This window comes from Paralichthys olivaceus, chromosome 5 (genome assembly GCF_024713975.1).
Source record: "Paralichthys olivaceus isolate ysfri-2021 chromosome 5, ASM2471397v2, whole genome shotgun sequence".
In the NCBI taxonomy this organism is placed as follows: Eukaryota; Metazoa; Chordata; class Actinopteri; order Pleuronectiformes; family Paralichthyidae; genus Paralichthys; species Paralichthys olivaceus.
Window position 1 is genome coordinate 14416216 of NC_091097.1, and position 27843 is coordinate 14444058.

Here is a 27843-nt window from a genome sequence, read left to right on the forward strand (position 1 = left end):
CCAGTTGTTGCATGGAACACATTTGTTGTATATAAACGCTGCCGTCTTGCACATTTGAGAGAAACCATCTTTGACTCTTTGGTTTGGTCCATATCCCTATCATGCAGCCAGCCCCCAGGGGGCGAATGAGATGCTTTGGCTTCACTTTTGGGGAGCTGTCTTCTCCTCCGTGTTTATATACAGTCAATGATTCAAACACATATCAGATGAAGGCATTTGTAAACTAAAAGCAGCCTCTACGGTTTTCCTTCACAACAAAAGATAAAATATTTTCCGCTGTGATTTTTTTTCTCTAGATTTGTGTTTTGTCGTCCGATACACTCACCCTTCAAATTCACAGTTCTGAAAAGGCAGACTTGAAAACAGACAGACATGCCACGCATAATGAAAAGCAGAGCAACAGGAGGCATGACAGCTTGGCCTTTAGATGCTGGACAGATTGGTGAATATACAGTAAATGTATATGAGGATTTCTATGTTGTTTCTCTCGGGGTGGAGTGTGAGAGTGTGTGTGAAATTGCTGATGCAGACAGGCTGTAGTCACAGGGCTCACACATGACATGATTGTAGTTAGTCACACCAGGCCAACGTGACTGCTGCCGCTGCTGAGCGAGGCTGCTCTGGTTTGTTGTGGCCCATCACTACAGCTCCGTGTTGTGTCTGTCAGGAGCTTCGTTGCTTCACAAGTTTATTTTCACACTTTGTGGTGCATGGTCGTCCATATTTCTTTTGCTCCTTCACTGAAATACATCTGACAAATTCGTCTCTTGCCGCTCACTCCATCCTATCCAACCCCTCTCTGCGGCACTCTCCTCTCTCTCTCCATCGCTGTCACCCACAATCAGATGTGAAACTGTCGTGCGCTGACAGATGCAGGTGCATGTGGGCAGGAGGATGCTTCGCCTTTTGGCATAATCCTCTGTTTTACCCATTTGCTTCAACCAGAAAACATCCTCCTCTCCTCCCCAACTCTGTTCTCTTCCTCTTCCACAGGTGAATTCTCCTGCTCCTCCCCTCCTTTGTCTCTTCGTCTATCGCTCTCCCCCTCCTCCTCCTCCTCTCCTGCTGCTTTCCCAGAGATGTCAACCTGTTATCAGCAGGGTCTATGAATAGCACAGGGTTGGAGCTGCGACCCACTCACCTCCCTAACATATCTCATGCCTTATGCATGTCTCACGAATCCCTCAATACCATTTCTACTGTTACTTGGCTGCTGTTCTGCTACGATACCTAGTTTCCAAAAAACTCTGTGCTAGAACAGAGAGATTGAAAAACCATGTGATGCACTGAATAATGCTTTGAATGTGCAAACCCATTTTTCAGTTAATTATCAGCCAGCAGTTTATTTCAGGGTCTGAATGAAGGTGTCTCAGGTGATGTGCATCATCTTTCTGCTGAAATAATAAAAATGTGTGAAACTGCTAATAATTTTACGCTCATTTGCATTCTGCAGACATCCTCTCCTACTTCTTCCCTGCACCAGACACCGGCGTACACTATATTCTTCTAAGGATTGCAGCTCAGCAGTCATACACAGATGCATCTCAGAGATAAGAATCCGCTGCCGTCGATCATTCTTCCTACGTTTGCTCCTGGAAATTCAGTTGTGACAAGATGCGTATTTCCCAAACCTGTTTACAATGCAGTGAGCAGCGGCATCATCATCCTCCCAGTGTTTCTCCTCCATGCTACAGCTCCAATAATACACCAGGGACAAGGAGCTTAACGGTGACAGCCCCAAATCCCTCTTTCCACAGCACTGATTTCTGGATTAAGGAGGGGAGATTTTCACACCTCTGAATTGTATTGTGTTGTGGGGGCTCACGCATCTTTTCATGCATCTTTTCCTTTGCGTCGTGCATCGAAATGGGAGCATTCCCTTATTTACACAGATTTAGAGCGATTGGGGATGGGACATGGGAGGCTCTAACATGGATGGGGTTTGAGGCAGAGAGAAGGTGGAGAATAATGGTGATTATTGTGGTAAACCCCCTTTATGGTGGGATTTTTGGAGCCTCATAATAAGCAGAACGCCTAAACACAGTGCTTATGCATATTTTAGTTCCTGAAAAGCATGTTCACACAAGGCAGGGTTGATATTCTTTCCTTCCTTTTTTCTTTTTGCTTGAAATTGAAGCGATGCCTCATATCTGGATTCACACTTCTCCCGTTGTTTTGACAGATTTGGATGCCTTTGAAAGGTTGGGAATATTTTCATTCCAGTGTGATAAACCTCCCCACCTCATTCCTCCCTGTCCTCCTCCACTTCTTGGCCACTCCTTTTTTCCTCTCCCTCGCTCCTGATATTAAGTCCGAGACCCTCCTCGACTTCCCTGTCATCCCCCCACCCCTTATTCCATTACTGAACACTGTTTTGACTTTCCTGGTTCCGCATTCCTCCACACTGCATACCAACCTGCCGGAAGAATTCCTGGCCTGTGATTATCCACTCATATTTCACACACTCACTCACTCACTCACTCACACACTCACACACTCACACACTCACACACACACACACACACACACACACACACACACACACACACACACACACACACACACACACACACACACACACACACAAACATACACACGCACAGGAGGAGGCAATAAATTAATCGAACAGGCTTTCCTCTTTTATTGGCGCTGAAGAAAGGTTTATTGTTTCTTGTTGCAGGGGGTTGAACTGATTTATTGATACATTCCAAAATGTCTAAACGCCATTGATTTGCCTTTGAGTGATCAATCTGGGAGTATTTGTGTTTTATAACAGATGCTGTGTGGCAAGCAGAGCGTGTGTGTGTCTGTGTGTGTGTGTGTCTCTTTGTGAGGCAAACTAAACACACTTATACTGTCTGTTTATTTTACATTTACATCTTCTGACAAATTAACTTCTGAAGAGCAATTAATTAGGGGACGGCAATTATGAAACTCTAAATCCTTCACACAGTAGTTTCCCCCATGATGCATCTGCAGATCTGTGTGTGGATTCATAATTATGGCAAAACACACATTTTGTCAGAGAAACAGTAATTTTTGCCTGAATGAATGAACAAATCAAAGCCTTTTATGTATCTGGAGCAGACATGTTAATGCATGTGCGCTCACACACACACACACTCACGCAGACACACACACACACACACACACACACACACACACACACACACACAATCTACCAGTTGGCAGTGGGTGTTAATTGTGCTGGGCCTCAGGGCAAAAATAACATTGCACCAAAGACAGAGAGATTGAGTGTGGTCTGTCTTTCAGCTGTCTGCTCCTCTCAAGACAAAACAACACAATCATGTCACTGTCATAAAATACACTGTAGCTCCTTTATCCACCTGGAAATTATTACCTGTTTAATTTCAGGTATTCATCTCTTTTGTTCAAGTGTTCTTTTCATATTTACAGCCCGTATCCCCCGTGAATCCCAATAGACAATGTTTTCATGACTATATGTCTGTTAATTGCTAATTAGGCTGGTGTAGCAACAGACCCCGATGTGAGGTGACGGCACCGTCGCCATACACAGAATAATTACAATGAAAGGTGTTGAAGAAGTGTGTCAACATCTGCTCCCTGTGTGGCTGAAAGACGAGAAAGGGTTTGTGAGAGGAGCTCTCACATGTTTGTGACAGGTTGCACTAGATTGCACAGTGGTACCTGAGCAAATGTAGATTCAGTCAAATGTTCCACATGTTTGCTGCAGTGCAGTATATCAAGAGATTTAAGAGCCAGAGCTGAGAGAATATTTTATCAACACGTTCTACAATTTTAATTGACAATGATTTGTAAGAGGTTGTCATCAAACCTTGATAAAGAAATGTAATTGTAGCTACTTGCAGGTTTTAGATAGCAATGAAACAATGTGAAGAAAATGATGTTAAAACTAGATTTCCCAAAAAATATACTTATTATACTAATTGATATATACACTGTATATATTTGCACTACTTATATATATATATTTGCACTACAGTGACTTCTGGAGTCATTTTTGGTAGAGAATTTTGCCCCTGCATCTTTAAAACAATAAATTTGAAGTGTTGTAGCATAAGGGAGAATAAACTTGGTTAGAAATAACTACAATTTAAAATAAAACACAAATACAGTCAAATATATAGAACTTAGATTAAGAAAATATATAATTTATGTAAAATGTAAACTCTGCATTGTTTTGTTTTCATGTTGCTGATCCCAATGCATCTATGAAAGGCTCATATCACCCGGTATCATCGGCTAACCTAAATATCATTTAGTCTAAACTGTATTATTATATTTAAACTGCATCATATTTTTTTACACACAGTTGCATTCCACAAAGTCTTGATAGGTCATTATAGGATGATAAAATATAAATTGACTCTTTGTGGGAGGAGGAATCTGAACTAACGCAGTGTTTTGGGGAAAAAGCCGTGACCACATTTGTGTACACACACACATCCTCAGCAGTACAGCAGTAATCAACAACTGGTTTCCTCTTGTTGCAGAATGTGTCTCATACGTTCTCTCCTTAATTTAAATTGTGTGGTCTGTCACAGAACTTATTCTCCTTATAGTGACAAAAGGCATGTCCCTCTAACGGAAATCTTTCATTTCTAAGATGGTGTGTCTGTGTGTGTGTGTGTGTGTGTTTGTCTGTGTGTGTGTATGTGTGTGTGTATGTGTGTGTGAGAGTGTGGTAGGCAGACAAAGTGACAGCCAGGTCTTTTGCTGAAGCTAAATTCAGTACAATCAAATCGGCTTTGGAAGATAAGAGGGCCAAACAAAGATCTTCTCATGGAACAATTGTGATGCTCTTCCTGTCGTGTTGTAGCACACACACACACACACACACACATATATGCATGCACACAGCCACACATCCCCCCATGATCTTCTTTATTTGCTGCCTATGTAAAGCGTGTGTGTGTTTGAGGTTTGGGGACTGCAGCACGCTGAATAGCTTGTCTGTGGGCAGAACTATTCTGAAAACACATGTTGGTCTAATGGATTTAATATGGCTGTAAATTACAGTCAACAGAGTGCTGGAGCATCAGTACCTCTCACATGGAAATGAGCACTACTTGAGTGCCTTTTAACATTGTATTCAAAGCTTTATCAGCACTGTGCGTGTGTCATTTCCACACGTTTTCAGCAGACTACGGTGACTGTATGTGTGTGTGTGATTAGTATTTTCTTTCATTGTCTTTTTTTTAAAGATGACTTCCTCTCATGATTTTCTTTTCTTTCACACATTTCATGCCTTGTTTCTTAAACTGGAGCAGATTGCACGGGTTTCTCATCAGTCTATGATTAATTTCACGCTTCATTTGAACGGGTTGTCTCATTATTCAGACAAGTGATTAAACAAAAATAGCTCATGAAGGCTGTTGCTTTAAATTTGAACTGCAATTTGTCTGCATTGTTATTTATTATTCTCAGTTCATCATCTACAACATTAACAGTTGTGCAGGTCGTCTAAAGGCTTTCTGCTCTGTCTTTAATATGATATAATGGTACAGCTCATATTCATCTAAATAACAGGTTATGAAACCTATGAGTGGTTTGCATGTGTGCAATGTTTTCATGCATGTAGAAGTGTGTGTGCGCATGTGTGAATTTGAGCCTGTGCGTGTGAGCTTGTAAGAGTAAGTGTGTATTTAAACTGTTGATTGTGCCAGTGGTGGTAACATGCAGGCAGATTTTAACCTGCGCCTCTGCCTCATTAGGCCTGCCTCCGTTGCCATGGTTGTCTATTAGAGCAGCGGAGATTAAAGGCTCATTTACATGTGAAAGAGGAAGAGTGGAGAGAGAGAGAGAGAGAGAGAGAGAGAGAGAGAGAGAGAGAGAGAGAGAGAGAGAGAGAGAGAGAGAGAGAGAGAGTACTCTCACTTCTCTCACTTGAGTGTATTCCGGACAAGAGGGTCACACAGGGCGCAGGCAAATGTTTGTAGAAGCTTTGGCCATTTACGTAAATCTGTACGTGTTCGACCTGGGTTGTGTTTAGCAGCGGCCTATATTGCATCGAACAGCTTTTTCAACTGATGCAATGTTTATTAGTTTTAATGCAGACACACAAAAACAACTTCTGACATTAGCGTGCTGAGAAACATTCATGTGTTCTGTCCTTGTGGCTTGTGGTCGTGTGGCTGTGCTGCATGTGCTCTCTCTCCATATTTCCTGTCTACTTCTGCGCTCAAACAAGACCTATAAACTCTCCTTTTAAAGCCTTTCATGTGATTTATACTAATTGTATATTTTGAACTTTATGATGAAGAAAATCGCCTGGTTTGTACTCAGCTTAACATGAACTTACACTCAGTGGTCACTGATTGATTTGAACAGTCTGATGCAACCCAATACAACAGTGCTGCTGTAAACTTTTAAGATGCAGACAATGTTCATTTTTTGTCAGTGATGTTATTTCTGAGATCTTTGTGGTGATGTGTATTTATATATGTGTGTGTGAGATGTATGAGAATTCTAGAAAGACCTCTGAGAATTATAGACAGCACCTTTGACTCTGACCTCAGTAATAAACACATAATTGAATTTACACATTTCTGACAAAGTCGTACGAGCTTCATAAAACTCTTTGTGGCAGGGCACTTGTGTTGGATTGTTATAGATTGAACTGGTGAACTCATTTAAGTGGCCACTGAGTTTATTGTGTTTGTGTGTGTGTGAGAGAGAAACAGCTGTACGTTTTTGCATACTGTATGTAGGCCAACATCTGGCACGCTGCCATGCCTGACCCTCAGAGAGACAGAGAGAGAGAGAAGGAAATGAGAAGAGGAATATGAAGAAAAGTGAAAGAGAAGAAGAAATTTGAAATAAATTACAATTCAAGTGAAACAACTTGAAAAAACCAACAACAACAACAAAAACCCACTGACGTGACCCTGAGAGGAGAGGAAATGTTGTAATGTGTTGTCATCCTGGAGATTGTTGTCAGAGGTGGACTTAATGACTTTGAACATGTAATTACTGAGGCGTGAGTCACAGACACACACAGAGACACACACAGAGACAGACACACACACAGACACACACACACAGACACACACAGAGACACAGACACACACACACTCACACACGCACCATCTCTCTCTCTTTCTCTTTCTCTGTCTCTTTCTCTTTCTCTGTCTCTCGCTCTTGTTCTTTATGACTCAGAGCAGGAAACACAAAGTGGAGCGTCCTGCTTCGCTCTTACTCTCTCACAAGCTCGACCAGTGAATGTGTGAACTCACTGCAGCAGTGGATCTTTTATTGATTTTACTAAAATATATATATAGTCATAACAGCGATATGGGCCATAAATCACCTTCATATCATCTGTGCAGTCTGGGAAATTCACAATAGCCTTTCCCAACAGAGAATCTGGTAGCCAAATTGAAGATTCCTAATAAGCCAAGTCTGTGGGCCACAGGCAGCAACAGACAGCAAGGAGAAAATCTTCTCTATGAATATTAATGTGCGGTACGGGGAGATTGAGGGGCAGGGAGGGTGGGGGACCAAAGCCTCCCCCAAATCCTCCACAGATAAACTGAGAGGGGAAGAGAGATGATTACACGCATGGTTTTTCACAGGGCTCTCCCCAAATCTCATTTTCTGTAGTGCATTTTAATGGGATCCTCGCACACACCTCAGCCGGCTAAGTCTCCGGACGCTGCCGTTGAGAGAGAGACAGAGGGGGCGCTGATAAATCCACAGCTCCAGTGAATTTTTCATGCAGGGTGATGAGGGTTGAGCCACGGCGTAGGTTTTTGTCACGGTTTTTATGCAAGCGAAAACGGGGCCTTGTCGACCTTTTGTCTTTGTAATGTGCCGTATGTATCACTGTCATTTAAATTCAGCCTCAGACAATGGAGAGCGGCGAGAGATGGATGAGACGAGGCGCTGAAATAGGAATCAAAGTCATTCTCCGCTGCGGATGATGGAAGAGGTCACCGCATATGGGCCCAGAGGGAAACAGATTTGGACGTATGTGTGACATGAAAACATGATGGAGAATTAGCTTGTATGAAGAGGAATTGGTCACGTTCAATGATGTTGTTACAGGTTTTTCTGGGCTAAAATCCCAGTACCTACAATTTGTGATCCATTAACACGGCAAAAAAATGTCAGAATGGACCTTTGCTCTCTAGGCAATCATATCACATGATATGATTTGGAAATCTGACTCTCTAACATTGATCTCAGTCTCTCTGTCTGTCTCCTGTTTATTGCTGATAGCCATCAGGGTGACCTGAGCACACACGGGGGACTGTTTAATTACACACTCTTTCTCCACGTGCCCATCAATAACCCGACTGATGCAATCATTCATGTGGCCATTTTAATCAATACCCTCCACAGAACTGCAGCTAAACTCTGTCATGTGACTGAGGCCTTAACATCAGTTTTATGGCTCCGCTCAGTTTAGTATCTGGAGTTTACCAACTGTCAGCGTGTCGCTCCAATCGGTCTTTCATTAGTCTTTATGGAGCAACTGCACTTAATGTTGCAAAGGGATTAACAAACACTAGCAGCTTTACTGATGTGCTTAAGTCAAATATGACTTACTTAACTTAACAATGCTAAGTTGAAAATGACTTGAAAAGCAATTTTAGAACATGTCAGCTTGATCATCATGGATTCAGCAAATGAGCATTTTGCTGACTGATCAGCAGACAGCCAGTCGATGGCTATTGATACAAAGCCAAAAGTTCTGAGATAAATTAAAAGTCAAATAATGCAAATACTCGTCAGTCTTCCAATTTTCTTTGTGTCCATGAGAGCCCTGAAGTGAATATGACGGATTAGTGACAGCATCAGTTACAGCAGGTCAATTTTGACATTGCAAGATGTGCAATAGGTGAATTTCCTGTGAACTCGCTCAAATCAATATTTGGGATAGCGAGAGTCTCTTGTACGATTATTTTGGGGGTCGTGAGGTGAAAAATTTGGGAACCACTGAAATAAAATATATTCTGCTCAAAAAAAGTTGTATCTCTGAAAACAATCTTTCATTCTTTACTTCTCAATCTCTCTTTTCCAATTTGTTTTAGTTGTTCACCACATTAGCTCTTCACCTTCAAATGTGTGCCCATTGTTTTGTGTATGTGTGTGTGTGTAGTGAGCTGTTATAAGCAACACACTCTGACAGTTCTGTAGGAACATGAGACAGCAGATGAATATAATATATAGCATTGTTAAGTAGTGGTAATAGCAAATTGTATTTTTGCACATGCATGCTTGACAAAAGATGCAGCCCGAGCACAAAGCTTTATTTTCATATACATCTTTGTGTCTTTGCAGCTGCCTCCATCGTCCAACAGGATGTGTGAGCAGAGCAGTGTGATTTCACTTGAACCATCCAGGTCTGTTGCTTTCACATCAAGACACCAGTCGGTTCAGTCGGTGTGTTGCCTCCAGATACAACATGAACCTTGTCTCAGGACATTGGACATTTTTTTTTCCAGCTTTCAGTAGCTTCGAGAACAATTTCACCCAGAGCAGCGAAAAGGCTGAGAGCATGTCTCTCTGCTCCTGTCCTTGTGCGTGTACATGTGATAAGTCAGATTCAGTGGGAAGATGGGAAGGTGTGAGTGTGGAAGCTCGCTCGCCAGCTCAAAGGCGTTAGATTGACATTACACATCCCAGCCTTTCTCCTGACACTCACACATCCAGCATCTGCAGAATTGTGTGTGTGTCCATGAAATGGGGTTTCTCCTCCATAATTCACTTTTAGCCACAGTTCTTAGGATCTGTCTGCGTGTGTATGTGTACATGAATTCAACCATATTTCTGTGTGAGTCTGCTGACAGGCACGCACACACGCACGCACGCACGCGCGCACGCACGCGCGCACACACGCGTGCACACACACGTGCACACACACACACACACACACACACACACACACACACACACACACACACACACACACACACACACACACATATGCTGCTTTTGCAAAGGTGTGAAGCACATCCTGAGATCTGTGGTCTGGCAAAAAAATAAATAACACCTAACCTCCTTATCAGCCACTATATGTGTTTGTGTGTGTGTGGGTGTGCCTGCAAGGTTCTCATGTGTGCAGTAGGTTTGCATGTGTGTGTGGTTGTGTACATGTTTGTTTGTGTATACGTGGATGAGGTTTATTTTTAAGCTTGTTATCTTTGCGCAGGAATGTTTGAATGTTTTCAGTCACATGTATCAATGAAAAGATGAATCAGGGGTTCATTAGATTTGACGTGACTGTGTTCACACTGACACAAACAGGATCACACTGACAGCTTGTTAGTCATCCGCTCTTCTCAGGCTCCACCAACACAAAAGAGGCTCTTTGAAAACGAGCCCCAGCCTCGACCCAAGGAGTTTGGCGAGAGCTTCACCCTAACAAGAGCTCTCCAAATTGGGACACAAGGAAGACAACCTTCCCTTTGTGAGTGTGGGAGCGTGGGTAAAGCCGAGCAGTCACGAACTGTTACTTCAGCTGTCACCATATCTGGATGTGAAGTGTCACTCTCTTATTTCCCACCCACAGCATCCATATCCTTTCATATCCGAAGGCTATCGGTGGCGGCGGCAGTGGGAATGATTAAGCAGGATTTACTGTCGATCCTCGGCCCTCCCCTCCTCCTGCAGCAGAGCCAGGTTTGCGGCACTTCAGAGTGTGGTGAGTCATTGAGGGCTCGCCAGCTGTGTCAGAGATAAAGCCGGTGGAGGAAGCACTGACTGACAGAATGGAAAGTGTAAACACAGCGGACCTCCAGGCATCTTGTCTTCAGACATATGTTTCTACCTATGTTTTCTGTTTGCTGTTGTTTGGTGTGGATTCATTTCCTTGTTTTCTTTTCTTTTTCTCCACTTGTCATCCTCTCATTCCTTCCTGCAAACTCCTCCACTCAAAAAACATTCCTCTGTGTAACCATTCCTGTCTTCTCTGCCCAGTAGGAAACTGCTGTACAATCCATAAGTCATGATAACAACCATCTTCCTCCACTCCCTCCACTCCCTCCACACACACACACACACACACACACACACACACACACACACACACACACACACACACACACACACACACACACACACACACACACACACACACACACACACACACACACACACACACACACACACACACACACACACACACACACACACACAGCAGTGGAAAACCTCCTCCGTGCTCAGAGCATGATGTCAGACGTCTGCTGGCTGACAGGTCTTGCCATGGGAAAAACACACTTAAATGCATGTAAGTGTGTGTGCACACACACCACAGGGACCTTCCAGGCACATCAGCACACTCATCCACATGCTCCATATGTGTGACAGAACACACACGCTCACACACACACACACTCGCAGATGTAATAGAAAGCCTATTAAGAAAAAGAAAATCCCATATTTTAAAAATGATGCTGTGGATTTATTCCTTGATTGTGGATGCCAGTTGACACAATGACCAAGAGATATTTTGCATTCAACTCCATAAATGGCAAGAATGATTAAACATTTATTTCCATAATGCAGTTTTAAAGTCAATCTGTTTGTTTTTTGCCAGGACTCTGGTTCAATTTAGCCTCCCATCCTTTAGGCCGCTCTATGAAATGTCCGCTCTCCCCGTTTGGCCCGAGTTATTGATTTGCCATTATGTTGCATGGGGGAGAAAATCCATGGCTCTCCCTTTAAATAACCATCACATGAAGACGAGAGAGATATATCATGGAGGAACCATATCGAATTGGAACACATGGGACACCCGGTGTAAGCAAGGCAATCTTCTCTGTGCCTCTTACATCTGACAAAGACGAAGCTGGTGAATTATCTTAAGCTTTGCTGATTCAGGCTTTTCTCTGATCTTGTGTATTGTTATGAGGGATCCCTCTTCACATGGAGTCTCCGCTGCTAAGTCTGCATGTATTCATATTACCACCCAGTAAGCATGCTTCAAATATCTGACTTTGGAACAGGTCTAAATTCATCCATGAAAGTTCCTTAGTAGCTTTGGAAAAGTGGTTTAACTGAAACAATCTCATCTCAAGGTGCATTTACCCCCTTTTTCCAGGGGTCAGGTTAAGTTTTGATGTTAGTGGGTTGAATTTAGTTTTAAAGTGAAATTGTATGGGTTGTTTCAATGTTTTTCAAGTCAATCTTAAAACAGTTTTCACATGTCCATATACACAGGGTGAGATATTGGTTGCTTTAAAGGTCCAGTGTGTAAGATTTAGGTGAAAGGGAACTGTTGGCAGAAATTTAATGTAGAATAATCCTCATGATGTTTTCAATAGTTCGTTTCATCTAAATTATATGAATTGTAATTTTCTTTACCCCAGAAAAGGTCCTTTATATTTAAATACTTTATATTTATATCGGGGATGTTTTTTTACATTAGTCCCGACTGGACAAACTAAAGTCTACCACAGGTTCGTTTTCATGTTTGGAAGGAGAGGGTGAGGTGAGGGGTTTTCAGCTGCAACATGCAATTTCAACACTAGATATCACAAAATTCTACACACTGTACCTTTAATCCATACTGAAGAGATCCTATTCTAATGTGATTTCAGTGTAAAAGATACAGGTAGATCTTTAGTGTGCAGTTTTTGTTCCATACAAAAATGCATTTTGAGGCAAAGTCTAATCTGATGATTGTGAAATTATGTCTGACTTAATCAAAAGAAATGACTGTCTTCTTAAATTACTGTTTTCACCACAATACCCTCTCTTTGTCTTTCTATCCCTCCACAGGAGCTCAGCAAAGAAACGCTGTCTGCACTAAAACACCAACAACCAAACGAGAAGCACAGATGGTTTTTTGACCTCCATATCACCAAGTGAGCACTCAACAGAAACAAAGACAAAACAGCCTCATACACAACCACTAATTTTTAGTTTGTCTCATTGTCTTAAAAGTACAATCTTTGCCAAGGAGGTGCTTTATTCATTTTCATATGTTTTTGTTTGTTAGTTTGCAGTACAGGAAGTACAGGACCGATTCCCATGAAATTTTTTGTGGAGGGGTGAGGCATGACCCAAGGGTTTAATATTGAAATGGAACCGGATCAACAAGGATTCAGGATTTTTTTTTTCTCACTTTCTTAAACATGAAATTGAACATTAGCCTTGGTGGAGGGATGAGCCGTCCAAGTGCCCTTCTAGTTTCAAGTGCCCTAACATGTTTTTCCATCTGCAATGGAAATTAAAGCCCTTTAAAATTGCTTTGTCTATATAACATTAAAGTGTAATGACTAAATAATCCACAAAAGCCATAAAAAGGATCAAAAGTGCTACATGGGTGGTTAAGATAGAGTCGAAAACAACAATAAGCAAACAACCCACCAATTATCTATTCTAATTTAAATGTTGCCAAATTTTTTCACAACCGAGCCAAACCGAGAAGAGCACAGACGCAGCCACTCAGACCGAAATCTGAGAATAAGTCAGAGCTAAACCAGCACCATCCCGACTCTGGCAGAAAAATGTTGGACCCCTGTTGCTCATATAGAGGCCAATGGAGGAAATTGGATTTCAGGGCATTTAAATAGTTCAACTGAGGTTCCAAGAGGAAAAACTTTGCCAGAATCATGTCAAGCTTTCACCTGGTACAGAATACTGATATGCAAATGAGCACCTCAGACACATGTTCCCCTTCTTAATACTCAGGAAAAACATATTAAATCAAACTAATTAGTGAAGGCCGATCATCTCATGTGTGACTGACCCAGAGGTTGCACTGACGGCAGCAGAGAGGGACAATAGAGAACACGCAGCAGACAAAGGGGCCGTCTGTGCTGTTGTGTTCAGGAAGAGGCCTGTTTCGCTCTGATGTGGCGAGCAGCATTACCTGTGACACACTCTGAGTTCCTGTGTTGAGTGTATGATGTCTGGCACACGTGTTTTAGAGTAGCAGGGCGGTGATTGACACAGGAGCACACTCCGCCAGCCCGGCTCATGAGTCCTGACAGGCTTGCCGTAGGCCATGTGTGTGGGAGTGAGAGGGGATTATACAGCCGTGCTGGGTATCATTGCTTATTGTGATAAAAAGTTTTCTACAATGTGGGATATTTGTATGCAAATACAAATGCACAGGAGGTGAATAAACAGCCAAGATCTGTTTGAGACGGCACATTTCATTTTTGAATGTGTAGCCCAGGAATGGAGAGGAAAGCAGGACTCAGAACATGAGCTTGAAAACAATAGATAACATTGAGCTGCAGAGTCTTTGTTGATATTGTTGAAACTGCTGTGGACGGCAGTTTCTGAGTGATTGTCTCCATTTTTGTAGAAAATGGCAGGCGCTCTCTATTATCTCTGTGAATTTAATACAAATCTTAAATCCCTGTTGTGCTCTTTGCTCAAGTGAAGAAAGCTTGCTTTATCTCCCAGCTCCTCCTCTTTGCTCCTTCTCTTTGCTCCTCACACAGCCAATCAAAACCCCAAAGTAAATTATGAAAAAAAAGAGGAAAGGAAGAAGCAGCCTGGGCGACTGAATTTCCATATAGATAGACGAGCACATTAAACTTGTCTATCTGCAAGCTCGCTGTCCACTCTTCCTCTTATTACATTTTGATGGAGTGATGGCTGCTTCATCTACATCTTCAACTTGCATCATCCCCCCTGCTCTCTCTCCTTCTGTGCGTGTTGTGCTTCTGTCTGCCCCAGACACTTGATTGTTGGTGAACCGCTGTTGACCTCATAAAGAGGAACCCACACATAGTTTTCCTTCCACGTCTGTTGTGCTCATTTGTGGACGATCACAATCTATATCTTCTTCTTCCTCTTGTAAAAGCTACAGTTGACAAGCCCTCAGTGGTGGTGGGGAGGGGGGAGAAGGGGATGAAAAAGAAAAAAACGACTGGCTTCAAGGCTCACATGTAAATTAAATCGCAATTAAAAACAGGCAAATAAGCTGTTCCCGGGAGATGGGGGGGAAAGGGAAGAGGGAGGGCCGAGGTGGAACGCGAGGAAAGGGCTCTCAGGATAAGGGCCCGTGTCACTCATCATTAGCATGGCATTAGACTGAAGGGAGCTAAATCTGAACACTGGGTCACAGGCACATTTACAGGAGCCGCTTCTGCTCTGCTGAAAGGTCCCCAGGCCGGTGAAAATAACCACACCATCCCGTACGGAGGGAACAGTTTCTGCCTCTGATTAGGGAGAAATGTGCACAATTATTCTGTGGATTATTCAGCTATTGTTCTCTGAGGCGTTGCCATTGTGCCTCGTGTACAAGCCGACTATTGTGATTTCCTGTACAAAGCTGTGGAGTATATATCATTGATGGCAGTGAATAAATAATGTCAACTGTGAATTCAGATTCTTGCTCCTCACACGTCGCTGTCTGCAGCTCGATACAGTATTGACAAGTTGTGTGTTCGGCCGCAGAATTCCACTGCACCGCCTCCTTCTTCCTCCCCTCGGCCCTCAGCCCTAACACCCCCCTGGAAGCCTGCTCTGTGTGGGCTACCCCTCCTCCTCCTCCTCTTCCTCCTACTCTTCCCTCTCTCCCAGGCTCCCCCTGCACCCCACCACCACCTCACACTCAGGCTCCTGGGTAGGTGTAGGGGGGGGGGTCAATGTGGGAAGCGTATGGCGGCGGTGGTGAACCCCACACGACGGCATCCTTGCAGCCAAGCAGGGCGGTGGGGAGCATGCAGAGGAGGGAGGGAGGTATAGGGGGGAGGGCAGGGAGAGGAGCACCCCTCTCTGAAGACCTGTCGCCTTGGTGCAACAATGGCTGTGACAATGACACTGGAGGAGGAATTTCCGCTTCCCCACCACACACACACACACACACACACACACACACACACACACACACACACACACACACACACACACACACACACACACACACACACACACACACACACACACACACACACACACACACACACACACATCCTTGTACTGCATTAAAAAACTGCAGCATCAAGATGAATGGGTCCTTAATAGCTTCCATTTGTTCCAATCATCATAATTAAACATATGTCAGGGGCAGACAAAGGGGCAGGATGATTTCTGTGTTAGCACCTGAAGAAGAAGATGGAAACAGGCCCTGGAAAGTGGCGGCTTTTGTTGCAACAAAATCAAATTGACTTGTATATCATACACATCATATATACCGCAGCTAATTAAAGATGCCCTATATCATTAACAGAGAGAGTTCCATTATCTGTTTTCAGCAACAGTGTGAACCTCCAGTCTTTCCTGGCATTTGTGTGCTTGTTTCATCTGCACGTCCTTGCTACATCAGCCAGTTTGATAGTGGAGCTTAATGACCGCCCGCTGAGCGCTGCCAGAATGGCTGTAGGGCCCTCTTAACATTTTTGTAATACTCCCCTCCTTTTCCTCCTCTCCACCCTGTCCTTGCATTCTGTCCCTTAAACCAATCAACTCTTTTCTTCCTCGCCACTGTGGAGGAATGAATCGGACGCTTGGCAAACTCCTCTCTCTCTCTCTCCCTCCCTCCCTCCTGTCACCTTTTTGTTCCTCTCGTCCTCCCACTTGTCCTCTTTCCACCACACCTTTTTTCCCCTTTCCTCGTCCCCTGCATCAATCACACATTCCCAGCACACACACAAACACACACACACATCTCTTCATTCCCTCAGTTGGCACTCCTGGCACTGTGGGTGGCGGGTGCCAAGAAGGGGAGGCCTCCTGGCTTCCCCCTGAGCCACCATTTTGTGGATTGCTCCTTGAGCGAGCCAGCTGTGTACAGAGAGTGTGTGTATGTGTGTGTGTGTGTTTGTGAAAGACAGAAAAGAGGAGAAAGAGGAGAGAAATTTGTGTTGCAATGGAAAAAATGCTCACCAGGCTGAGCTCTCTGAGTTTCCTGCTGAGACCGGACCAGAGATCATGACATAACCTGACCCCGGCCCTGCTCCAGACACACATTTACACCCACATAAATATACTCCACGGGCATTCTTACAATCACTTGCTTTCCACTCCTTCACTGAGATTTCTCCTTTAGAAATAGCATTCAAATCTGCCAACTAAACTCTCTTAACCTCACAGAAAAGGTGGCCATCCGTAATGTAATTTCTATCTGTTAAAAAATATATTTTTCTCAGGCAGTGCCATTTTCCAAAACTCTGCCACAAACAAAAATAGCCTTGCTGTTGAAATAAAAGGACACCACGGTTTGTTTGAGAGTAGTCCCCTCAAACAGCAGATAAAGCGGACCCTGAGTTTATCCTCATGTTTTTGATAACAGCTCATTTGACCTTGACGGGCCACAGAAAAACAAAAGGACAAAATAAACGATGGTGGTGTTTCTGCAAAAAGGCTCAAGGAACATCAAAAATAAAGCTTCGAATTTTTATTCCAATGAAAGTTTTTTACAAGGGGTAAAAGAGGTAACAAGTAAAGTTTTCACCTTGCAAAGAAGAGTAGCAACATGAGATGAAATGCATGTTTTTGCGCGCAGCTAAATGCTTCCATTTTCAAGACTGAGGGATGAAGAGCTTTATACCTGTGTTTCTTGAATTTTCTCATCAACACTGGTTCATTTTTTCCAGCGCCTTGTAATATATTACGTACTTCACCCCCCTGTGCGCTTATTTAAGCTCAATTCTGATCCTCTCATCCGTCGGTCATCGAAACCTCTGCACAAACTGACGTCGGCAACTTGAATGTGAAAGTAAAAAAAGTGCAAAAGAACAAACTCACAGCTCCTCAGAAAACCAAACTATAGGAAAGAGGGAAAAATTTTTTTAAGGACAAACTGTCAAACGAATGGTTTCTAATTCCCCATACCTTCGCGTTTGATGTGCAACCTGAGCGCAAAAAAAATAATAGAAACTCATCTTCCGACGCGCTGGTGACGTTGTTTCACTTCAGGGTACATGAGGTCGAAGCCCCTAGAGATAAAAGTATATAGATTCTGCAAATTCGACCAAATATATTCAGGTTTGATTGTTTTATCGCGCTGTGATCGCAGCGCACCGACGAGCTGACTCAGAGGATTTTCTAAATGATTATCTGTGTCCTGACGCACACTGCGCGCGTCCCTCACGTCAGCACAAACAGTAAATGATTCATAATTTGTATTTTGGGCACCTGGTGACTAAACAGATCTGACAGCAGATACCTTATAGTCCCTCAAATGTTGCTCTATACTGCTGTCAGCCCTTCGTGCTTATGAATATGCGTTTCGATTCTTCCAGATCTTCGCAAAGACAAAATAACGTTTGAGGGAAACGATGGCTCCTCGGTGCCATTTTATCAAAAGCTCGTTTGTTTATCACAAACTTAAATCCTCGCTCTCTCTCTCTCTACTTCTCTCTGTCTCTCCCTCCCTCTCTCTGTCTCTCTCTCTCGCTCTCGCTCTCTCTCTCTCCTTTCATGCTGTTGCTAGGGAAGCAGGGCGTATGCGCTCCCTGGCCGCGGCTGAAGGGCACAGGAAAAAAACAGGAATAGAGCGAAAAAACGAAGCTTTAATCGAGTAAATTTGGAACCGACGATGCATCGACCCCCTCTCGTACCCATTTCAAAACACAAACTCGAAAATGAACGAGTATAAAATGTGATAATTCGTCGCTTTCTATCCATTACCTTATATGGCAGGGCAGAGATATATCGTGCCTGTGTTTAATAGGCTGGCCGCTGCCGCTCTGCTTGGAGGCTTCGTTTTAACCCTTATGATGCTGAATTATTTTTGGAGCAAGCAAAGCGTCGGTTATTGCCCCTTGTGACTCTTCTTGTGCCATTAATGCGACATATTTTAACGAATGACGTCGTTTTGAGAGCCTAAGTGTGTGCCAAACATAATTTACGCACGGAAACAGGTATTTTACGCACGGAGGGCGCGTCTTCGCCTGTGTTTCTAATTATGTCCCTATAAATTAGGTGACTTAAAGCGGGTGACATTTACAGCACATAGTACAAACTCGCTGCTGATGTGGTTTATGTTGATGGATTTAAATTGTCACGGTGCAGATAAACGTGCTACATCCAATGTTGCAGCCAGTAACAGGCTGTAATGGGGATTTTTAGGGGGAAACAAGCTGCGCGCAGTGGCAGTGAACGAGTACGCCATCACAAAGTTGCCACAGGTATGCTGAAGGCTGCACAGCAAACCTCTGCTGTGTGTCAAATTAATGCCAGTTGAGCCCAGAGGACATGGCACGACCAGACAGTGTGTGACCTATATTTGCGCGGCGCCTTTTGCAGATCGAAGTGCAAGCCTCAGCCAAATCATCTACAACTGTGTTGCTTCAGAAGATCGGAAATAAAAGGGGGAACTTCTTTTTCACCAGTGCGTCAGCCTCAGTTACAGCCATAAACAAAGCTCCAACGAGGCTGTCACATTTAACGCACAGAGACAACATCTGAATCCTCAGTTGTTATTCGTCTTCCAATAAAACTATTCTGACTGCTGCGCAGGAGGCTTCTGAAAAGAAGAAGGAGAGATCTTAAAAGTGGGAATTTCTGCTCCCTGGGGTGACGATGTGCTGCATTAAAGATGCTGCAGATCTGTGGTGCCCGTGTTGAGTCGTGTTAATATTTACAACAGATATTGTATCTTTTTCAAATGCATAAACTGTTATTTACATCTAAACACGATATGCACTTGAATACAATTCAGACAGGGTTTTACTCTCATGAAGCTCACGATTTGGTGGAAGAGGAGGAGGGGGGTCCCATGCATCAGCCTTGTTATTGCATTATACAATAGAACTACACAAGTGGGGTTTCTTCATGTTGTGACAGTGACGTGGTGATTGATTCATTCCCAGATATCCCTCCTGCAGCCCAGTGCTCACGGGATAAACCCCAACCTCTGTGCAAGGTCTCCACCTCCCCCTCCCCTTCTGACGTCATGCACCGAGCTCAAGTCATTGCACGAAAAGAGCTGCTAGCAGCCGTACCGCTGTGAATTTCTCTATGCTCGTTGCCAGGACTGTGGAGTGTGCAAAGAAGGAGGGAGAGAGAGAGAGCGCGAGGAGGAGAGGTGGAGGGAATACAGTTGGATTTGGATACAACTGGAAAACTACCAGGCGCGCACAGCACGCACCGAACGGAAGGCACATCGACGGCGCGTAACCAACATTTCGCCCAGTCCCCGTCCCCCTGCGATCGGATTGAGCCGAGAATGGAGCTACCCGCCGCCGGAGAGCACGTCTTTGCGGTAGAGGGCATCGAAAAGAAGCGCATCCGCAAGGTAACAGAGAGGGAGCGTATTTGCAAAGGCGCAATAATATTTGCGTTTGACATGAGCCTCACTAAAAAATGTGTTCTCCACAAACACAGGGCAAGATTGAGTACCTGGTCAAGTGGCGAGGCTGGTCCCCCAAGTAAGTCTCCCTCCACACACACACACACACGTACACACACACACACACACACACACACACCAGCTTTTTACTAAAATATCTCACATCATTTTCCGGTGCTTTGATGAAATGCAACAAAATCAAGTGCAGGGAAAATGTCATTCATCAGAGACGTGCGGGCACAGTGTGCGGTTGTTTGTGCATGTGTGTGTTTGTGCATGTGCGTAAGCTTGGAGAGCGCGCTCGGTATGTGTTTCAGTGTATCCGCGGATGCCTTCACTAATTTATGCGAGGGAAGGGGGTAGGCACAGCCATGTAATCCCGTTTTAATTATTTCTGCTCTGCCAGCGAATTTACGAGACAGTGGTGCTAAAATGGCCGACTGTATGTTGGAGCTGGAGGATCGTTTGGAGACTTTTTGTGGAGCATTTTTGCTGTGCAGTCGGATGTGCGCATGATTGGTTTGTTGTTCGGGAATGTGACAAATGGCTGCTGTTCATGGTTTTACAAATGCAATGACCTTGAAGTAAGAACATGTCTCATCCAATTCTGTGGTCTCAAATAGGAACCTACCTGTCCACTCTGACTGCACAGTAATGCTGTGTGTGTGTGTGTGTGTGTGTGTGTGTGTGTGTGACAGCTCTCTGACAGTTGTTGTGCTCACTCCTCTCTGCAGATACAACACATGGGAGCCAGAGGAAAACATCCTTGACCCGCGTCTCCTGGTCGCGTTTCAACACAGGTGAGAGGGATGTGGACTTCGGACGAGGCCTTACGCAGCCTCCACTTCAGCCATAACCATATATGGGCATGGGAGGAGGGGCGCCCCAGTAACTCTATCACTGATCCCCCCCAACCCCCCTTCCCCATAGGACCGTCTCCTGGGGAAAAAGCTGGGGATGTGGTGGTGAGAATTCCTAAATCAGGCTAATGGGAAAGATTGGATGTGCGTAAATATGCACAATAAGATGCAAATTGTTACCAATTTATCTAGTGATTATGTTCTTCTGCATCAGGGATGAGAGGCCTTACCAAGCATGCAGTGACCTAAATTCACATAGGAGGTAGTCACCTTCAGGATTGAAATTGGAAAAGCAGTGCTCTTCACGTGAATCAAGCGGCAATGATTTGTTTGTAATCAAATTTTTATTGTTACGCTTTACTTGCAAGCTGAAGGCCTGAGCAGGACAGGTGCTAATTTAGCAGCTGAGCGTCACTGGAGAGGCCAAGTCTGGTCGGGCACCGTGATCTGTTGTGCTCTCTGTGTGAGCCAAGCTGCTGCCTGATGGGATTCCCATCACTACCAGAGTGAGATCTGCAGCCTCAGCTGAGCTTCTGCCCTGTTTCCCACCCAGGACAAAACCATTCAGCAACACTAGTATTGACATTGACCTCCTTTATTTTGCTTTATCATGTTGTGAAAACAATATTCACCTTGGATGTACAACAACCAGCTTTCAATCTGGGTCAACAGTGGACTTAATAGAGGCCTTAAAATAATTACAAATACATGAATGTCAATCACAGGGGTTGGGATGTTAATGAATATGAATGATGCCGTCCCTTTAGCCCTGTGGCATGTGCACAACATCTAGTCTGGGTTGCTGGACCCATGAGGCCTGTGAGATTTACTCTCTCTGTAGGCCACCAGGCCTAAAGACATGATGGCTGGGGAAAGGAATTCGCATTTCTGAAAAGGCTAATTGACACGCACTGCTCTGCAGCGTTTCCAGTGTACTGCTCTCATATTCCCCTGCAGCCTGCCTGCCCGCCTGGCTCTGTGTGTGTATGTGAGAGTGTGTGTTTGTGTGTGTGTGTGTGAGTGAGAGTGTGTGTGTGTGTCTGGCTCTGTGCTGATGGTCATGGAGCGCTGCCTCTGCACTGTGTGTGTGTGGATTCCTCTCTGCTCCCAGAGGATGGGGGAGGGGATCCGACAAGGGAGGCTGTAATTGCCAAATCTTCTGTGAATAGGGGTCACCCCGTTGGACGCTGTTTGAAATCGCACACATTATAGCATTAAAATGTAGACTGTATATTGTGGCAGCTTCCTGGCAACTCTGACAGTTTGAACATCTGTAGTGAGAGGCCGACAATAGGCTGGGTTGACGCATGCCTGGTGGAGTCTGCATGCAGCCAGCCTTCATCCACCACTGGTTATTTATGAGCCAATGATGAGTCAAGGTTTATATCAGGGAGCAATATTTCACTGACACTCAGCCCAGTTCTTCTAGTCAGTACAACTATAATAATATGTTTTCCCTTGCTCGTCCCTCATTAAAAACTGTTTGCTAGTCTGATATTAATCACTCTACACCTTCAGAATGTAGACGTCGTGTTGCACAAGAAGTGGTGGCGTGAATTCTTTCAGCAGCAGCAGCACACATCCCAGAGGTCCTCCACAATGCTGTATTTATCCCATTTCATCCGTACCTCATGACCCTAATTAGGATTTGAACGTAAGAGGAGGAAGGTTGTGCTGCAGTGAGAGGATGTTTGAAAGACGAGGGGAGATTCTGCCTGCTCTGGCTGTAATTAAATTTCTCCTGGATAATGAGAATATGGAATGGGCCGATTACCATGGAGAGCTATGCAAATAAGAACAATAATGCTTTGCAGCGGGTCACATGTGGGCATTCATTAGTCCTCCGAATCAAAATTCCACTTCTGACCTTGAATAGGTAGAAAAAAAACCATACAAATCCTCCAAGTGTCAAACCTGTGATGTTCCCATGTGATTTAATTAGATTTCTAAGGTGAAACACTGTCTGACAAATGAGATGTTGTGTTTAGACGGTAAATAATGTGGAAGAAAAATGTAATTATCTTTGTTTTCACAGAGAGAGGCAGGAGCAGCTGATGGGATATCGTAAACGGGGGCCAAAGCCGAAACATCTTTTACTGCAGGTAATTATCATCTTCATTATTGACAGGATTGTTTCTGTAGCTGAAGCATCTCACTTTGTGAAGCCTCGCTTTTTGGAGCTGTTGTCATTATGGTCGTGGATATTAATAGATTTCTTTGATAGAAATAGCGAAAAGGGCAAAGTGAGGACAGGGGGTTGTACAGCTGGGTTTCTGTGTGCAGTCATCATGAAACCAGGTTTTGTTGCCTGAGGTTACCCTAAGGATTGCTTGAGTGCACTCATATTTTTTCTGCATGTTCATTATTTCTTTATGCTAAGCAGCTTCATTTGCAAAACACTGTTCTATTATAGGACGCTTGATAAGTTCCTTTTGTACCAAGTGAATCAGTATCAGTGGAATGTTTCCCGCTTTATAATTGTTCCCCAAGACAAAAATAGAAGGCTGAAAGTAGCACTCTGCCGTGCTTTGACTATCTTAGCCGAGGCCTTGACAGAGTCGTATCCTGAGCCAAATGTGATTATATATTCTGAGACTTGGAGCTGATTGCTATGCAGTGTCACTCCTTAAGAGGCATACCCCTCTGCCAAAGTCACACGTGGCCAGCAATCAGGGAAAAAGCGTGACATGTCCGCTGGCACTTCTCTGACCTAAGGTCACAGCCAAAGCGTCTTGAGCGTTCCGCTGCAGTGCCCCCCTGACGGCCCGAGGGGTCAGTCTGTACGGGGGGGGGGGGGGTAAGCTTCCTGTAAACTGTCATTTGACCATGTGCAGGTTAGCACATTTAAGCTGTAGCACAGTTTTAAGCAGACGTTAGGATTGGCACATCAGCTCACCATGAGGAGTAGACTCTCCCTGATAATACTGTTATGTAATGTAGGAAGAGCTAAATTAAGACTGACACCATAGTGATGTCATTAGGATTATCTCAGTTTGGGCTTGGAGATGATATTTTCAACAGACAGCCTGTGTTACAAATGGAGGATTTGGAGTTTGAAAGACACAGGTATTTACCAGGCAAGAAAGGTCAGACAAATTGATGGAAATGGTTGCATTGTGGGAAATGTAGGATTTGAATTGAAATCCACTGAAATCCAGGATATCTCAGCACCTGTTTATCTGAGATCCAACCATTCTTTTTTAATCTGTCTCTTGTCAGTGCTGCAAAATACTAAATCAGTGTTGTACCACGTTAAGGAAGTCTACTATTTTCCCTCACTTTTATCTGCATTCACTGATAACATAAAGGCACCCCATACTTTCTGTCCCTTTTAAAACTATTTATTGACATGTTAAAACTTTTGGCTTTGTCTCTTCCTCAAGGTGCCCTCGTTCGCCCGAAGATCCTGTATCCCTACAGGTTTTGAGGAAACAATGCAGGATGCAGAAGGCGGCCTCAAGTCAGATCCTGTCCAAATCCAGCGGCCCCAGCCTCAGCAGTACCAGCTGAACAGCAAGAAGCACCATCAGTACCAGCCCAGCAGCCAGGAGGTCCCTGCCGACCAGCTATCCAATGGCAAAAAGAAGTTCATCTACCAGCTAAACAGCAAGAAGCACCACCACTATGAGCCTGACCCAAATATGTACGACACACAGGCCTCGAGGCTGAAAGAGGTGGTCAAAGTTCAGGAACCAGCCTGTAAACAAGCAAATCCTGGCTGGAACTTACCGCTTGCTCTGCAGCAGAAATGGGTTCGTGACAAAGACACAGGATGCTTGAGCAAAGTCAAAGAGTTGGCAGTTGAGGTGAGGAAACCCGCTGTCAAAGAGGCAGAGAGCGAACATGCCCTCAAACCCAACCCGAAAGACGCAACCCTGCCAAGTGCTGTTAGCAGCAAAATGAAGATAATCAAGAACAAAAACAAGAATGGACGTATTGTTATTGTCATGAGCAAATATATGGACAGTAACAAGGTTCATGGAGCAAAAGGTAAACACGGGGAATCGTCGAGCGAAGAGAAACCACACAACACCAAACCATTGGAAAACAATCAAGCTCATAGAACCAAAATGATGGAGCATCCGGAGAATGGTATCCCCAAAGAGATCTGTAACGGCAGCTCCCTTCCTGCCGCAGAGCATCCTTTAAAGTGTTCCCCCAAGGACAGACATTTCTCCAAACCTTCGCCAAGCACAGCAGAGGAATACAACACCGAAGTGGCTCGGGGTCAAGCGGACTTGCCGGATGATCTCCCACTACAGCTGACAGCTAGTTCACCACCGATGTCTTGGTCTGTTGACACCAGCATCCAGACACCTACTGCTGTCGACCAGATCAGGATCCCTTCATTCCCCAGCGACCGCAAGCGGAAGCTCTCAGATCCCGTGGAGGACAGGAGTGTTTCCAAAACCTACCTGACCTCCAGGAGCTTCAGTGTGCCAAGCACAGTCATCACGCCGCCTCAGGACAAACCCATGGACCTCCACTGTAGCGGCCGGCGCCTCGGCAGTACATGCACATATGAGGCTATGGACTCCGGCAGCCAGGAGGAGCCGATGGATCTCAGCTGCCCAAAGACTAAGAAACAGGTGGAGCCAGAAATACTGCCAGAGCCGGTGCCAGAGCCTGAGCCTGCTATCAGAGACACTCCGCCTGCGACTGAGGACACGCAGAAAGCCACAGAGAAATCTGAAGAAGAACCTGTTAAAAAACTCTCTCCTTTCATGGGAAATATCATCATCACTGATATCACAACAAACAGTCTCACCGTCACCTTCAAGGAATATATTTCTTTCTAAGAAAACTCTTTGTAAACTGGGTCTCCCAGCGACCTATCTATTGATCCTGTCTATATGTGCATATGTAAACATGTAACATCAGAATTTTGTATATATGGAAATTTATAATTTATCAGTCAAATTCAATATGTTTCTTATAATGTTTTATACTGTAACTCCTCTGTGATGATGTAGTCAAGAAAGTGCCCTCGAGGATTTGAGTGAATGCATTCAAGTGGATGTATTCCACACAAAAAAAATCAGTTTATTTGTCATATGGAGCTTAATGAGATACTTTTTGCTGTTGTTTCATACCTGTACCAAACTTATAACCTGAGATGTATGAAGGTTTATACATATTTTGTATGAATAATATCTCATATTTTGGTCATGATAGAAGGTAGAGAGAAACTTGAGTCTATGGTGATTGAGATCAAATTGAAAGCACTTAATTACATTTTAAATGTTGATTTCTATCATTAATAGAGATGGAGTTTCTGAGTTTTTTTTTGTTTTATTACTCCAGACATGAACACTTAGAATATTTTATTACAGGCTTTGTTTGTGGCTTGTATGAGAAAAATTATTAGAAAATAAGAAAATTAAAAAAAAAAAAAACCAGTGGTACATACTCCATTATGTCAGCAGCCTTGAAGGAATGTCCCGGCATTTTTGTCTTTGTCTTTTACTTTTTTGTTTCCGCGTTGAGATGCAGCAAAGCCATCGATGGATCTGCCTTTAAAATCCAATCTGTGATTGTACTGCACAATTACGCTCTAGCAAACAAAGTCTGACATGCATATGTTCTCAAAGATCAGTATGGTGTCATTTATCAAACATGTATTTTCCCGTTAAGTCGACATATTGATTCTTACCACAACAAGGCTGTGATTTATTACCTTATCATTTACTTCACGTGATGTTGGAGTTATATCTTCTAGTTTCCCTAGTCACACAGATAAACAATGTTCATCTCATTTTGCTGCTGAACCTCATCAGTGCGATCTGAAGAACACGTATGACTGCTATATGTTTTTAAAAAAAGGTACCAGGGTCATAAGCGATCATGGATGCTACATGGACTAAATGTGAGTTGCGAGGAGGGCTTTTGGATACTGTTACATGCAATCCAGTGAGGGCAAACTGTTTTGATTATGCTGCTGAAAATTCAAATGTCAAAGCTGTTGGATGTAACCTACATTTGAGTCTAAATTGCCTTCTACGCACAGCTAATGCAAGACCAGTGAGAATGCTAAAATGCTAGAATAGTAAAAAAAAGAATGAAGAGTGCATATTTATTGACGTCTAATTTGTCATTCACAACAAAAACTAGATGTTCTCTGCATCTGAAGCTGTGAGTGATTCCATTGAACCGGCTGCCCTTTATTTCTCAGTCTGCTGTCTGATACTTTTTGTTCTCTTTCTTTTGCCATTTCATTTTTGCACTTGGTTCAAAGTCAAAATGATTGTTATAAAGTTTGTTCTAGCAGGAGCTGACTGACTTATTGCTTTTGGCACAGCTCACTGGATGGTATGTTTCACAATAAAGAAAGAGATTTGACCTCTGATATTTTTGCTGCACTGACACTGGGAGGAGGGCGAAACTGGAAGCTTTGTGTGTTGATATATTGAACGACTAACATTTCATAGATTTTTTTTCCAATGTTCCAGTTAAAGATTTATGTGTCATTGTTGTGCAGTTCCTCTCTGCACATGGAGGCGAAGAATGGAACATTAAGCACTAGAAACACTAACGTGGTTGTGAACCATGAATAGGAAAACAGATCGTGTTGCATAATCACAAACGATCCTGCACAAAGGGCTCTCTGTATTGCATAACTGCACCGGTCACTTGTATCATCAAAACTTTACACATGCATTATTTTTCCGCCGCAGCTCGGCCCTGAGCAGGAATGTCAACACACCACATAACATAACAAGAGGTGGACACGTGAAGTTATTATGTAATTGTTGGATTGTATGAAGAAGAAAGGCTTCG

The 27843-nt window shown here is 43.8% G+C and overlaps 1 protein-coding gene across 1 annotated transcript; it reads left to right on the top strand.

Moving 5' to 3' along the window:
• The first annotated feature begins 18348 nt into the window (after positions 1-18348).
• cbx4 (chromobox homolog 4 (Pc class homolog, Drosophila)) lies at positions 18349-27412 on the top strand. The gene is made up of 6 exons (XM_069525224.1): positions 18349-19043; positions 19728-20152; positions 20242-20285; positions 20941-21006; positions 23102-23168; positions 24450-27412. The coding sequence occupies exons 2-6, from the start codon at positions 20084-20086 to the stop codon at positions 25863-25865; spliced, it is 1662 nt and encodes a 553-aa protein (XP_069381325.1). The 5' UTR covers positions 18349-19043; positions 19728-20083; the 3' UTR covers positions 25866-27412.
• Positions 27413-27843: the final 431 nt, after the last annotated feature.

Coding starts and splice junctions, on each gene's coding strand:
- cbx4 (XM_069525224.1), top strand. CDS start 20,084: ATGGAGCTACCCGCCGCCGGAGAGCACGTCTTTGCGGTAGAGGGCATC. Junction 20,286..20,940: donor TGGCGAGGCTGGTCCCCCAA/GTAAGTCTCCCT, acceptor TCCTCTCTGCAG/ATACAACACATGGGAGCCAG. Junction 21,007..23,101: donor CTGGTCGCGTTTCAACACAG/GTGAGAGGGATG, acceptor TTGTTTTCACAG/AGAGAGGCAGGAGCAGCTGA.